This window comes from Bombus impatiens, unplaced genomic scaffold, assembly GCF_000188095.3.
Source record: "Bombus impatiens unplaced genomic scaffold, BIMP_2.2 scf_0036, whole genome shotgun sequence".
Taxonomy (NCBI): Eukaryota; Metazoa; Arthropoda; class Insecta; order Hymenoptera; family Apidae; genus Bombus; species Bombus impatiens.
In genome coordinates, this window is record NT_176455.1 from 745,306 (window position 1) to 760,695 (window position 15,390).

General features: G+C 36.5%; 2 protein-coding genes across 7 annotated transcripts; one reads left to right on the forward strand and one right to left on the reverse strand.

The window, feature by feature from the left end:
• Positions 1–143: 143 nt before the first annotated feature.
• Positions 144–14,388, reverse strand: LOC100749191 (nuclear autoantigenic sperm protein). 3 transcript variants are annotated; one of them, XM_003485081.4, is made up of 3 exons: positions 14,119–14,388; positions 1,479–2,198; positions 144–1,247 (listed from the first exon to the last, which is right to left on the reverse strand). In XM_003485081.4, the coding sequence occupies exons 2-3, from the start codon at positions 2,196–2,198 to the stop codon at positions 594–596; spliced, it is 1,374 nt and encodes a 457-aa protein (XP_003485129.1). In that variant the 5' UTR covers positions 14,119–14,388; the 3' UTR covers positions 144–593. The 3 variants fall into 3 exon arrangements, with proteins under 3 accessions (XP_003485129.1, XP_033177939.1, XP_033177944.1); XM_033322048.1 differs by lacking the exon at positions 14,119–14,388 and adding an exon at positions 4,564–4,596; XM_033322053.1 differs by lacking the exon at positions 14,119–14,388 and adding an exon at positions 2,840–3,433.
• LOC100749388 lies at positions 3,682–13,575 on the forward strand. Of its 4 annotated transcripts, none has more exons than XM_012389715.3 (5): positions 3,682–3,831; positions 5,700–5,924; positions 10,336–10,443; positions 10,839–10,976; positions 11,703–13,575. In XM_012389715.3, exons 1-5 carry the CDS (start codon positions 3,753–3,755, stop codon positions 11,960–11,962), a joined length of 810 nt encoding a protein of 269 aa, XP_012245138.1. In that variant the 5' UTR covers positions 3,682–3,752; the 3' UTR covers positions 11,963–13,575. The 4 variants fall into 4 exon arrangements, with proteins under 4 accessions (XP_012245138.1, XP_012245150.1, XP_024225934.1 ...); XM_012389727.3 differs by lacking the exon at positions 3,682–3,831 and adding an exon at positions 5,152–5,256; XM_024370166.2 differs by lacking the exon at positions 3,682–3,831 and adding an exon at positions 5,297–5,416.
• Positions 14,389–15,390: the final 1,002 nt, after the last annotated feature.

The window sequence follows — 15,390 nt, forward strand, 5'->3', positions numbered from 1 at the left end:
AAATGTGATCATAGATGTTAAACACATGAAACAGTTGATTATTATAAAATATTTGTATTATATTATAATTGGAAAAATATAGTCTAGGTTTTATTTAAAATGTGATGTATAATCGTTCCATAGCTATAACACATTTAGAAAAATCAGCATTTAACGTTTATTAGTTTGACTTATACATAAACAGCCTTATGTTTTAGTGTTTTAATATGTCCTAGAAAATAAGAGGTAAAAATTATTCTAATTTGGATGTAATAATCAACTTATTTGATGCAAATTCCTGATTAGGTATAGAATAAATATATGAGTTACAGAAATAGCGAGAAAAAGAAGGAAATAAGATACATAAATTTTCAAACAATATATGAACTATAATCATCGAACAAAAGAGATAGAATCAAATTAGTATATTCTATCCATTCCTATTAAAACATCTTTTCTGGTATACAAAGTCTTTCCAGTGGGATGGCCAATTTTTATCTTATTTTGGTCCAACGCTAAAAATTCCATTTTCAATAAAAATTTTTCCCTCAAATTTTCACCCCGCTAAACGAAGTAACAAGGTACCAAGAACATTTCAGATGCACCAAACTCATTCAAACAGTTTTTTCCGGCGTCGGCTTTTTGTATGGCGATGTAATCTCTGTCTCTGACTCTTCGGCTTTCCGTTTCTTACGCACCAAATGAGATATATCACTAGCAGGTTTTTGAACTTTAGGTGCAGAGTCGTTGCTACCACTTGGTCCGGCACCATTTGAACAGCCACCAGCTACTTTGTTTTTGATACCTTCTATGACGAGTTTGCAAGCTTCCTGCTTAAAGTCTTTCATATCTGAGATTTTCTCTTGAATTTCTGGGAGCAATTCTTTCAGTTCTTGAATCTCCCCCTCTACCGTATAGAAGGAATCGTCCGTTTTGGGAGGTTCTTTCATTTCTTCCAAATCTTTGATACGCGAATCCAGCAATTCCGTAGCTTTGTTAAATTCTTCAATACTGGCGTCAAATTCGTTGCCCAAGGAGTGAGCTAATGCAAGCTGATAATGGATTTCTGCTATCGCCCTTGGCTCTCGCGGCTCAATCTGTTGCAGAAGTTCCAGACATCGATGTAGATCGTTCAAAGCACCCTGAAAGTTCCCTCCTTCCATGGCCACTTCTCCTAAGAGTCGATAAGCATCGGCCAGTAACTTCCAACCGGATTGACCACGCTTTAATAGCACCAGTTTCGCTAGTTCTAACACTTCCCAGGCAACCTTCAATTTAAGGGCAAATATTCGTTGTTCATTAGAGGTTTTATAAGATAGAAGACATTTCTAAACGAGGATCTAACACGATTGCTTAAATTTCTTTTGAAATTACGTAATGAGCAATAATAAACAACAAAGGAAGGTAAGTTTCTTTACAAGATGTGTTGCAATGCAATAATTTAATATTATCATATACGAACAATGAAAGAAGAAAATTAAATTAAACAATCTTCATACCTGTAGATTGTTAACTTCATCCTCTTCGTCTTCCTTTTCTATGTCCTCACCATCATTTTCTCCATTTTCCTTGGCAACCCCATTCTGTTCAGTTGAACAAGAAGGTCCATTAGCGTTACTTGTATCTTTACTGGAGTCAGCCGCAGGTTTCTCATCTTCTTTTGGCTTTTCGACCGTTTGTTTCGCCGTTTTACTATCTTCAGTCCTATCAGAGTCCGATTTTTCTGTTTCGTTCTTTTCACTGCTCGTTTCTACCTTCTCTTCTTTTTTCTCAACTTCCGGTTTCTTGAGTTCCTGCTCAGCTTCCGACTCTTCAGTTTTGTTTTCGGTCGCGGTTTTCTCTTTTGCCTCGTTGACTGCTCCATTGTCTGTGTGTTCTTCAGTCTCCTCTTCTTCCTTCTCGTCAATGTTGCTCAATTTCTCGTCTTCAGCCTCTTCCTCGTCCTCTTCATCGTCTTCTTCAGTTTCTTCTGTGCCCGGCACTCCGCCACCCAACACTCCAGCTTCCTCTCTCGCTAAACCAAGAAGAGCCCGACCGTAAAGCAAATAAGGCTCGCCAAGTTCGTCCGCGGTGTCTCCGTGTTTTTCAACGAGCAGTTGACATGCTTGTGCCAATGCGGTTACAGCCATGGTGTAGTCCCGGACTAAGAGATGCCGTTTGCCATGGGAGATCGCGGTCGCTGGGTCAGTGAAGGCTGCGTTTTCGGCAACGTCGGCCATCTATAACGTCAGATGCATTGTTACTTATTTAGTTATGGTTATCGCGTAATATGATTATATCTGATAAATTAAATTTTTTTGTTGATCTTTTTCCGTTGCTGTTTTCAAAGTGGATTACGATTTTTATGCATTTATGAAAAATTTAAATATACAAAAAATAAAACTTCCAGATTAAATATTTAGAGGATTAAATGCAAATTTGCGTTTGGATCTTTTAAAAATATGAATTTGCATAAAATTTACTCTCTGTTTAGAGAAACTTAATACAGAAAAATGCGTTCTTATAAAATGTGATTTCTCCAACATTCGATCCACATCGATGATCAAGACTTTGATAAAAGAATATTCTTCGATTATCCGCCCACGAGAATGGTCCGATATCAGTAATGCAATTAAAACGTGTTCAGAATATTCCACCTACGCGCGATACGTGTCGCGTTTTCTACGCAAATGATATCTATCGCCACAGCAATATATTATTAGTTAATATTAACATTGACTAAATAAATAAGTGAATCTCGTAGAACGCCGTACGAATTCGACTTGGCAGCAAGCAAGTTGTAGATGAGTGGCGCGTGAGCAACTCGAACATGTTTCAGATAAGAGTAAGGCATTTAAATATCGAATACTGTACTACTAACGTTAGAACAATGGTAGGTAAGCAGCTCGTTAAGCGACAATCGCAGTTTCCTAATTCTCTTGCAAACAACCTGCTAACGAGCAAAGATCCACCTTTATAACAGAATCCCGCGAAATGATGCAACGTCGATGCTAATGACTTCTTGCGACCTACTAGCTCCACAACCTGCGGTCATGCAATTTTTGTTCCTAGTTCAAAGTTTGTATGATCCGTGCTTAGTAATAGATATTACTGAAGTTTCTACATCACATAATTCTAGAAGAAAGTTAGGTATCCCAATTATATCCAGCTTCGCAAGAAGCTTAATTTGACATTAAAACTCCCAAGGAGACATCCGATATCAAGCGCATCGTTAAACCTTTAACTACAATCTTACTATGAAGGCATGCTTTCTCAAAAGAGTTATCTTAGAAAGGCTGTTTCACACTTGAAAGAAAGAGTTCTTCACAGTTCAAAGAAACCGTAGTAAAAAACGACAATGCGGTGAACCACCGTCGTCTTTAACAAACTTTGCCAAGAATAGTACCACCTAGAAGGAGAACAATAATTCAGAAAAGAGTGCATCGAATCAAAGAACGGGCAAAGGGGAAGAAGAAGAAGAAGAAGAAGAATAGAATAATGGAAGGAAACAAGAGAAGAAGGGAGAGGAACAAGGGAGAGAATCACCAGAGTGGGTTGTCCGCAGCATCCGGGTGGGGTGGTTGGTTGGGTGGTACGTCGGTCGATTTTCGTGCGCTTCGACGCAGAACGGAGAGGGCGTGCTGATCGTTTGCTCTCTCATAGCGGTGGAGAGTCACCGAAAACACCACGAGCTCCGGGGGTGTCGATTGGTCAGTGCGTAACTGGCAACTGTCGGTACGGTTGTGCGGCTTTCAGTGGGCTGCCAGCGGTCGCCCTGGGCACCACCTGCATGGATGGAGCCTACCCGTGTACCCAGGGCCCCAGCTCCACGTCTTATTTTCCTCGTCGCAACGTTGGCTCTCACTTTCGCAGGTAATTGAGATACGATTCTTCGCGCTCGACTCCCCTTTCCTTCGCTCGACGTGTTTTTGTTTGGGCCATCCGAATGGATCCCCTAAACCGGCTCAATTGACAAAATCAATCTTACGTAATAAATAATCTAATAAGTTGGCTCGCATCCGCGGTTGGTTTCCTAGACGCACGTTGCACGATGTAGAACGTGTTGTGCAGACCTATTTGTTAACCATCAGCTGATCCGGAGAAGCGTGTCTGTGGGCCATTACGAGGCACGATTTAAACGCTACGATAATCGAGAACATGTTTTTGTCGTGTCCTTAGTCTGTGTGGTAAACGAAGACGTGTAAAAATATACTGTGACTGATAGAGGAGTTTCAATGAATATGTAGATTCATCCTCGTTCCATCGCGTTAATTGATACCGGTGTACGTTTTCAATGGTGCATCGATTAATTCGATATTTGAAGTGTATATTAAGAGGGCGGATGTTAAGTGGAAAAGCACGTGGATAATGATGCTCTATCGTTCCCGATCCGAAGCGAAACGTCGTACTTTGCAGCGTCATCGTGTTTGATCACATTTGTAGTTTACGCAGATAACATCTATTCTTAGCAATTTTCGTCGCATGTTTCCGTATAATCGTAACATTAAGACGCACCAAACAGTGTAATCTAACAAAAATATGTATATATATGAATATGCAGACTGTTTTACGCATATCGTATATCGTACTAGATCATCGTCGTACCATGTGACTTGCTTGCATAAACACTTCATCCAGGCCTATTTAATCATCTCTCGCGCGTTCGTATACTTTGTTAATGTTCCTTCTTGTTCGCCTAAAAGCTTCCTTAATAGAAGAGTCAACAACCACCGGTTGAATTCATTGTATCGTGCATTTTTTTTTCAGCGGTGAGGAATGGTCACTCCAGAGAAGTGCTCCTATGCTCTAGTATGCTCGAGGGCTCTTGCTCACGTCAGTTTTCTTATGCAATGAAATATCCTATAGCATGCAGTTTAGCCATGGCGCGAAAACGACGCTCTTCTCAAGGCTCCTCGTTAAACGCGAAACTTACTGCCGTCAATCCCGACGAACGTCGTAGAATCTTCTTGTACCTCCTTAAGTAGAGGAGATTCACTTTTTATGACAGAAACTGTTGCAACAATATTGTAGTTATTACCGCTTGATGGTCTACGATTACAGTGGATGCATCTTCTGACAAATTGCTGTTCCGACAGACGAGACGTTTAAAGACCAAAATGCATACACTCGTACGAATCTATAAATATATTTCACTGCTTTGATATATTCGTCAGAATACGTATCTATCATAGCTACAACCTAAGCCGCATCCAATAGGAAAATTATTCCGGCGTTTTACCAGCATTGCAGTTAGCTTCTTCGGAAGGTCAAATGACACGCAGAAACTATCATACTGTGGTAATTGGCTATCTTATACACTGACTGTGCTTCTGTTACGAAACAATCATCACCAATCAAGTTTATTCTTTATAGTTGAAGTAATATCATTCAGTACATAGTCGCATGCTTGAGATATCAACCCGTATAACAAATCTTCATTCAGATGTTCCATTACAAAGTTAGTATCTGAAAGAATTTATAACATATTACTCGCGAGTATCTTCGAGATCACAAAGGTTTTACAAGCGTTGAAACCTTCTAAGAGGATTTTGAGAATTCGCGAAAACATTGGAAATGATAGCTACTGTTAAAGTTCGTTAGTTTTCCTTCTATCAATATGCACATTGCCGAGAGGTTGATCATAGAATCGAGGAGATTTAAAGTAACGAGGGCATTCTTGTGCAGAGGAACGTCGATATACAACGTTGAGTATAGAGAGACGTGTTTCATATCTGTTCCAGCGACCGGATTATTGTGTGGTGCCATAATGTCGGATCACTGGGAGGAAGTTGGCTGGGACAAGGAGGCTTTGACCCATGCGAATGTTACACTTAAATGGTACTTGGATGGACAGGTGGCGATGCTAGAGCAAACTCCCGGTCACAGAAATCATCATCCTAGCAGACGAGCTACCTTCCTCGTGCCAATGTACGGCGGTATTTGGATCATGTGCGTCTCCCTCACTGGTGAGTACCGGCTGATTTGTTGGATTTTGATTATTCCTCGACTATAGATTTTTCCTGAGAGAAAACTCAATTTTTATTTTATCATCACAGTCTAGTGAGAATTTTGAAACGTTTAACGAACAGACATACATCGTTAAAGAAAATAATTGTATTAGATCGACTTTCATGACACAGTGACTTAATAAATAAAATTCAAAGTAAAGTAGTGAGTTCATTCCTGATTAACAGGTATTTTCTTACAACGCAGAAAATAGTTTGACATCATAAAAAAATTCCACGGATATTTTAGACTACGGCTATTATTGGATTTTTTAATTTACTCTTAGCTTCTGAATAAGTTTTTTCATTCACGAATCTCGTTCGAAAAATTCGTCACCGATAAAACAATTATATTACTATGTTTTTAAAAATATCTAAGTTTCCGTAGATCAAAATTTAAATACATAGTTCCTTAAAACAGCTTTGTTTCGAACGTTCTGAGGTAGACCGTGAATTTTCAATGATACAATGATGTGCACACACCTTTTCACATACATGTGTAATCGTCCCGACATATCTCCGATGATACGGTTCTGTATGAACGACGTTCTATAGGTGGATGCCACCTTGACTCTGACCAAGGTATCGACCAGTCGATTATGATCTGAAACAGCGTGTTGTCCGACTAGGAATACTGTGACCATGAACATCTTGAACGTTCCTTCGCTAAAGTTTATGCCAATCACTTTCACTATGCTAAACCTTTCATCCAAAAGAAACGAAAAATGATAATGGTAATAAAATAATTAAGAAATGTGACGGATCGATGCCTCTTGCTCACTTTTAATTCGTCCCATAATAAGAGAATAGAATAGTGGATACCGCAAATGTAAAATAACAAGCATAGATAATTTTGAAAATACCTGAAAAAGTTCTAGTTCTGAAAATAGCTATCTTTCCAATGCAAAGTGATTCGATTTACTGTAATTTAGATAAAAATGTATATGTGTTAGAGTGAACGTATTTGTTGTTCTTTTATCAGAGGAACCATTACAATGGTGATACTGTACGCTACAGTAGCTTCCATGATATAACGAGATTTCAGATTAAAGAATTTCAGTAATGACATTGATTAATATTAACATCCAGGGGCTATATGTGCAACATTCTTTTTCGATGGAGATTAACATAACACTAATACGTATATACATCATGCAGTCCTAACTGAGATTTAGATTTCTCACTGCAGCATGTGTCCGACAAACAGAAATTCCAGAAATCCTAACAAACAGAAATTAATTCATTAAATATTTCCTAATTAAAGTATAGTATCTACAACGATTGGTAAGCATCATGCGTATATAGGGTAAAAATACAAAATAAATAAGAAATATATTATTGCATATTCTCATGTATGTTACTAAAAATTATTTGCGAACATTCGTCGGCAATCAGATTTACAGTTTACGAAAACTTTTGTGAAACTTTTTCAAGGAAGATTAACTTTATGCGGCTGCAAAAGTATTCAAACTTATTTCTTGCTATCAACTACCACTTTATAAAAAGTCTTTTATCAGAAAGAAGAGACTGGACAAACTTTAACGACTGAACTCTTCAAGGAAGAAATTTCAACAGTGGAAAGACAATACAAAGACATCGAAAAGGAATTTCATTGAAAAGTAAATTATAGCAGTAAATAGAAAGTAGCACGAGCATGTTAAAAAGGAAAGCCAACGAGAAAAAAAGAAAAAAAACAATGCAAGAATACAAAAAGAGAGTTACAGTACTAAAAAAACTGTAGCACAGAAACGTCGATATTACAAAAATAAGATACCAAGCCAGGAGCGAATATACGATGGTTAGATTTTTTCAAGCTGTCAGTATTTTTTCTGACCACCTGTAGTATATATGCCCTTATTGTCTCGAATTCTACAAAAAGCAAGAAAGTACAGTAGTAGTTTGATAAAATCCAAAGGAAAATATTAGATCCAGAGACAGAAATTGGGTCGTTTTCTAGGGGAGGATGGACGAACTGTTCTGGAAAAAGTCAATTGTGGCAAAGTACGAAAGGGTGTGGTGACGCAGACAACGAACTAAACAAGATATCATGGAAGCTCCAGCACGGGTTATAACTCAAATTAAACCGGATTTCTGTGCCCTTTGATTAAACAAAATTCTATTCCATAAAAGAAATAATCAAGGAAATATTCTACGAAGCGCAGAAAATATTATACATGGAATATTTGCAAAATGCGAGATACATTATCACGAAGCACAATTACTCACGATAAACATTCAAATCGATAGCCGCTAGTATCGACTTGTTTTGCTTTCATTTAGCTCGGAAAGTATAGCTACAATCGCGAGACAGTTATCGTAAAATACGATAAGATCCTCCTGCCTATCTTTACGATATAATCTTATCAGGAGAAAGTGTATAACGTTGCCAGAAAAAAGCTTATAAAAAGAACCATCTATGCACTTGGCTCAATTTATGAAAAATCGTTCTACCATTCTCTGACATGCATAGTTGCTTGTCTTCGATAACAAAAGAGATTATTAGTCTTTCGCTTATCGGTACAGCTCGTGAAATCAATAATTTTATTATTAATCTCTACGTCTGCACTCCATAACGAGCGATGCAATTATTTTATGTTTTAGCGAGCAATCTCATTAAACAAAAAATTCCATACACTCTTTTCTTCCCACGACGATTCATCACAATATCGAAAATTGCAACGCAGCATAACGAAATCTGTTCTCCTTGTTTCTCAATGTTTCATCGACTCGTCAGGTTTTTGTTGCCGTCGAAAAGGTTTAATTGAGAAGAAAGTCCAACATCACAATTGAAATTTCAACGTTTCTCCGCTTCTGACGGCCGTGTTTCTTTTTGCCCGCGTGGATAGACCTTCATTGTCGATTGTATGATTTGAACATTTAATTTTCTCGCCACATCGGGGACAAGGGAAAATTGGAAAGGCTGCGATTACTATTTCGATCGTCTACTCCAAGTTGAAGCAGCTTTGCGGTATGAAGTATTTGAATTCATGGATCATCGGTTCTTTGCGCTACAAGCTTTTGTATGTGAGAAAGTGGAAACATTAAAATGAGAAAAGAAAAGATTATTTTGAAAAATATTAATTTCATAAAAAAAAAATTAGTAAGTCTTTTACGATTAACGAGATGGCTTTTTATTATTAAATGAACTTGACCTTCGGAAATGTGTGCCTATGTAATTTGTTCCTTCAGATTTCTTTTTCTTTCTCCTGGAGAACTTCCTCTGATGGTTTCTGGTCACGCCAAGCACGGAACGTTGCTGTTTAAATCAGGCGACGCACTAGTTCTGCTTTATGTACTGGGTCTTTATGAAAATCAGTCTAATATTCTCGACCTGCACATCCTGAAATTATTTTATACTTCTAGAAATTGTTTGGTAAATATAGTAATCTTTGAAATCCAATAGTACATCCTTGAAATGTTTTTGTTAAAAGAATGCAGAATGAATGGAAATTCATTAATGATATTTCATCTGTTATCTATCTTATCACATGTCAAATCTTCGTTATCGAATTTATGTTGGAACTCTTTTGCTAGTTTATCAAATGAAAGAGGAGGCACGAGGACAGCCAACCTAGACCCGCTGAACTTGGATCGATCTATTTCTGCTTCAGGATTTATTATTGCTCAATTCTCCAAGTTTCCACGACCTTCTATACCCCCCGTCTTCCTGACATTTCACGGAAATCCACGTTCAGGTTCATCCTCTCCAACGAGCCGATAGTATTCGGCATCTGATATCGAATCTCACGCTCCAACTATTCGGCGCTCCTGACCCCGAGACTTAATTCGACTACTCATTTCCAGTATCGAGTTAACTGATCACACGTAAATCTGTGTAAACCGGCTCTCTCCACACGGGAATACAACATTTTATTGTTTCTATTTGAATTAAGGCCAGTGCGTGCACCTAATTACAACACCAACTCTGTATTTTCATTTTCTTTTTCCAACTGATCGATTCCAGTTTATTACAAGTTATTTTGTTACCGTCGACTCGTGAAATCAGCGAGTTTCCAATTAAACCTTAGGTCATACATAAAAAATTAATAAAGGTTCTTTCAAATTAAATAATTAAGTTTTCGCATACACAAAAATGTATAATAAACGTAGAGCTACAAAAATTCAGTGACATTTTCTCCAATTTGATACTCTTTAGACTAAATACGGGATTTAATGTTTCCAAGCTTTTTCATCAAAATTTCACCACACGAAGGAAAGCTTTTAAAGATCGTTTAATTAAAAATCGAGTCGAGTAGAGTAAGGATAGAAGTGGAAACCAGCGGAATCCACCCCGTTCACAATTTCGTTCCACGTCGCGCAAGGAACAGCGTGAAAATGACGTCATTTCTTTTTTTCACTTCTCGTGTTTCAGAGGAGGAAATACGACTACTGGGTCAGGTAGGTTTTCCGCAAGGGAGGTGCATTAACTACTTGACGCCTGACGAAGTACACGAGGAGATCCGCGCCGCCTGGCAGAATCGTGAGTATAGTTGTTTCACTTTTATTCTCTCTCCTTTACCTCCACGATTATTGTGACGTGATCACCCTCGTTAAATTGATTTCTATTTACGGCGACTGAAAATTAAATCGATACAGTGTAGCTTTCAATGTTTTGCAGAGAAGAAAGAATAGCTGCGACATTTGGGTCGAGATTACTTGTCGTCGAGATGTTGCAATTTTTCAATCGATTTCATCCAGAAGAGAGAGAATTTCTTCCTTTTGAATTATTTACTCCTCAAAAATTCTAATAACTGACGAATATTTTTGATGATACTAGCAAAGTGCATCGAAGATTCTATGGATTTTATATTTAACACGATTCATAGAATAATTTTAATATTTTTCTAAACGATAAAAATTCATGTTCATTCATAGGGATGCAGAACTTGAGTATCTCCTGTTCTCTAGTCTGTCTGATTATCTTGGGCACAGCAGTTCTCATTGGATTTTTTGGACTCTGCAGACATCAAATATCGGCCGTCCTCGTTACCGGTGTGATGTATCTTTTAGCAGGTGAGTTTGTTGCCGAGAAAGCTTTTAAAGCGACATTAAAGTGTTAATCGCCATTAGCCGAATAAATTTGATCGATGTGGAGCATCGTGGTTGCGGGAAACCTGGTAACCGCAAAAGGATTTCTGCATACTTAGTAAGTCGACCGCAAAATAAGCTGTTTTAAGAGAGGAATACGTTGTTAAAAAGTTCTCAAGCTCTTTATTCGTCGATGGTAAATACGAAAAATTGCTTTTGGAAAGTAATAGGTGTGAAGAATGAAATTACAAACCGATAATCACAAGCAATTCAATTTACATTTCCTCGTTGAACCATGTATTCGATTGTGTCACGCAATCAACTCATTTTTATCGGAAGTTCAATAACTTTTCATGAATAATTAAGATATTTTCTTATTCAACGAAGGAGCTTCCCTCTTGGTATTAGTGGTCGCCGTTGAGTACGATAAAAGGCAAATACCTCTCACCTCCGATAAGACGTTTCCAAACACTCCAGAATCTATTTTTCTTTGTACTCCTTTGCTTCAATTAAGTCTTTTGTAAGCAGAATTTCTTTTTAAAAAAATGCAAAACTGCTTGCTACAGAATTTCATTGTCCATATAAAGATAAATATCTGTCTTATTTTTAACTTATTCAAAATTTCCTAAAATTATTCAAATATTTCATGTTAATGATAATCATCTGCTTTAAATTAAGAAGTTTCCTTTTAATATGAAACAATTGTTTTAGCCACGTTCGCGTTGTTCACCCTGACGATAATTCACTTCAAGAGAGCTCAGGATCGGGGAACTAGATTACCCGACGGCCCTGAGGATGGTGTAATTGGTGGACCGGTTCCCCGTAATGTTCTCAAGGCCAGACGATTCACCAGCTCCTGGAGCATGGACTTTGGATGGGGTGGCGTTACACTTTGTGCCCTTGCCTCGGTTGCATGGATCTTGCTCAGCAAAATAATGCGTTTCAGCCCCATTGCTGCTATGATAGCGTAGCAGTGGGAAGCCTTCGAGGTCTAAGGTCGTTTCCAAAAGTTACAATATAGCGTTTCGATGTCGTCGCCTCTTTAAGCGTGTTCCAAACCAAAGGTGATTGCATTCATCCATGATGGGAAGTGGGTCACAGGAGTTGATTGTGTAGTTTCTGATTTATTCTGACTAGAAAGTGAGTCAGCTTGATGGGCAGCTCAATACCATGAACTATTTTGTGAGCTATGGAATTTTCATTGTGCGGAGCAATCAATTTGTGTCAAGTTGTTATTCGCAGTCTGTAAAGTAAGAAGGCTTTAGCATATAGGTGGAAGTTTGACATTTGGGAGTAATGGAAACAGGGTACACGACATTGAGGCAATTTTGAGAGTATTTTTTCAGAAACGATATCAGAGTCGAAAATGACCACCTCGAAGGCAGTTTGTTTTATCAACAGGTAATGCGTGTTGCATAGTGTTTGTCAAATTTATGGGACTAACTTGGACCGGTCTAAAGCATGGCAAGGTATAGAAGGAGCCTAATTTTTGGCAAACCTTCTAAATGCAACATTTTGTACAATTTATCTAACAATCTCTAGTCTTTGACAAAGAAAATATACATGAATGAGTGAAGAACTATATGTTCAAGAGGGATGTACAGGCTTTAAAGTAATACCTCTTGTATCTTTGAGTTTCCAAATCTTTAAAGTTTTGCACAAATTTATTGCCCTATCGAGATAATTCAAAGATCCCCTTTTCATATAGATCTTTACTATAAAGTAAAATATTTGCAGGTACATGAGTAATGAGATAATATGTGTGGGAGGAGAGTACGGTGTCTGAACTGAAGAAGTATTATTCATTGATAAGTAGAACAGAGTACACGTTTACCTCAGTTTTGATTTGCAGTCGGATTAGTCAATTACTGTACGAGTAAAGGAAAACCTTACTGTTTCTAGTCTGTCTTTTTAGACATATTTTTAATATACTTCTAATATGGTCTTCTTTTTGTACAGTTACAATTAATATGATTAAATTTATGCGAGAGTTGATTTGAAGTAAGAATATTTTTGTGTGTTGTAGAAGCTGAGACAATATTTGTTGATCTTTGCTTAAATATTTCAATACAGATTGTAATGTAATATAGATGCCTATAGCATAATTCGATCGCCTTATAATTAGAAAGATAAGCATGTTTGTAATATGCATAGCATAGCAGTAAACTTGTTCGAGCCAATACAAGCAACGATATGCGTGTTTGCAAGAATTTAGCTTTTGCTACGACTTGTTATAGCAAACAAAAGAGGAATTATGCCAACAAAATGTATCATATACAGAGGATTGTGAATTGCAATTCGTCCATTAAGATTTAAGAAACAAAATAAGGATGCTTTAAATGAAAGCATCTCCTACATACCCGGAGACTAAGTTTTGCTAGTTCAATGATAAAATGATTTAAAAAGGAAAAAAAGACGAATATATACGCTTGCAAAACTATTCTCCGAGTGTTTATTTAAACGAAACGCATTTTTCTGATAATATTTTCTTGATTGTAATATTTTTTACCTGATCCTTGTTATTTGTTACATTGGAATTAATGTATCATACATGCAATAAAAGAATAAGCTATGTATAAATAAAGGATATCCTTGTTCTTTAAGTTTTATCATTTATAACCTCTACAATATTGCACAACTTAAAGAATTACGCTTTTACATCGTGGACTGGCAGGTTATGTTTCGCAAAAACGATGTTCGCATGAACATGACTCACGATGAGACGAATACAAGTAGATAGAATGTCAGTTTTCGTATATATGAGCTATTTGAATACGAAAACACGTGACCAGACATTACAGGTATATGTAACGCGGGACATGGTCGCATTACAACCTATACGTACATATATGTCTGTACATAGATTAAACATATTATAATTTTGTGCCGCGGTAAACAACAAAAGTAGTACAACTGTGAGCTCATTGTACTAAGAATGTACGTATAAAAATAAACTATGCGTTACGTTACTATTTCCTTCGATAAATCTGTTTAACAGCATCTTATTTTCTCGAGTATACGAAATATCTCGTTTTTTAACGTGGTTATTCATACGAACGTTTATCAATTTATAGGAAAAAAGAAAAATATGGTCAATGCACGTAGAACACAAAGAAAATATACATACCTTGATTCCGTTCGAATTACTGGACGTTTGACGGTTTTTTAACGATGGACACGCTTTCACTATGTTCCTTGTGGGTTGCACGCAACGTTCTGAGTATCACGAACTTTACTTAAACAGTTACAAGTAAATTTATGTACAGAGACGCAAAGATTTAACGGAATGACCGTTATACCAAACAACGGTTTATTACCGGCACGCGCACAACTTGTATGAGCGTCAAGCACATCGTGAGCACAACGATTTATCCTGCACCAATGTGAACTGAACTTTCGACTACGCATGTGTACTTATTTTACCGCCATTTAGTCTTTTAGGCGGGAACGATTGATTTAGATAACGTAATATTTTGATTTCACCAAACACACTTCAACTATATTATTTACTATAATTATTTATTTATTATATTATTATATTAATAATATAACATTTCTTATTTTTAATATATTCTAAACAATTATCGAGATAAATCAAATTCGATATATCGAATAAGATGTGACACAATTAGAAAGTTAACAATTAATTTTCATATTTTTTTATGAAAAGAACAAAATTTACTGTGGAGTATTTAATGTTGAAAATAAAGAATGCATGATTTTGTATTCTAAAAATCTAAGAAAAATTATATTAGTAGTGTATATAGAAAAGATTGCAATTGATCCGGATATATCGATATTCCTAGACTGCGCAATGAAAGTTTTTCAAATTAATACGCAGCTTCCATCTTTTTGTGCAGTTTTGTTGAGTGGTATGCTATGCCGTTCCATAAATTTTCAAAGAAACTTATTGAATTTGTTGAATACAAATTGGTAAGTGCACACAAAACGATAATTACGCAATGATATTTCAAGCTACATAATAATTGGCATAAAAATATATAGATACTGAGAAATATCTTATACAGAAGCCAAGAAACCGTCTGTTGCTTGCTACAATCTTTTAACATTGTTGAATATATTTTTAATCAAATATCTGATTTTAATCTTAATTAGTATGATCTCTTATCATATTCAAATACACACATACAATACATTTATGTAAATTCACAATTTAGTGAATATAATATGAATATTATATATAGTCATGTATTTCAAATACTTTATACCTTTAGATCTATAATTCAAATATTTTCTATCTTTGCATTTACATGTCTAAATTTTCTATAAATACATAAAATGTGGCTCAGTATATTTATCAAATAATTATTAAGAGACATGCAATTCGTGATAATTTACTATAGGATACTGATTTATAGTTCGGTAGTTACGTACTACA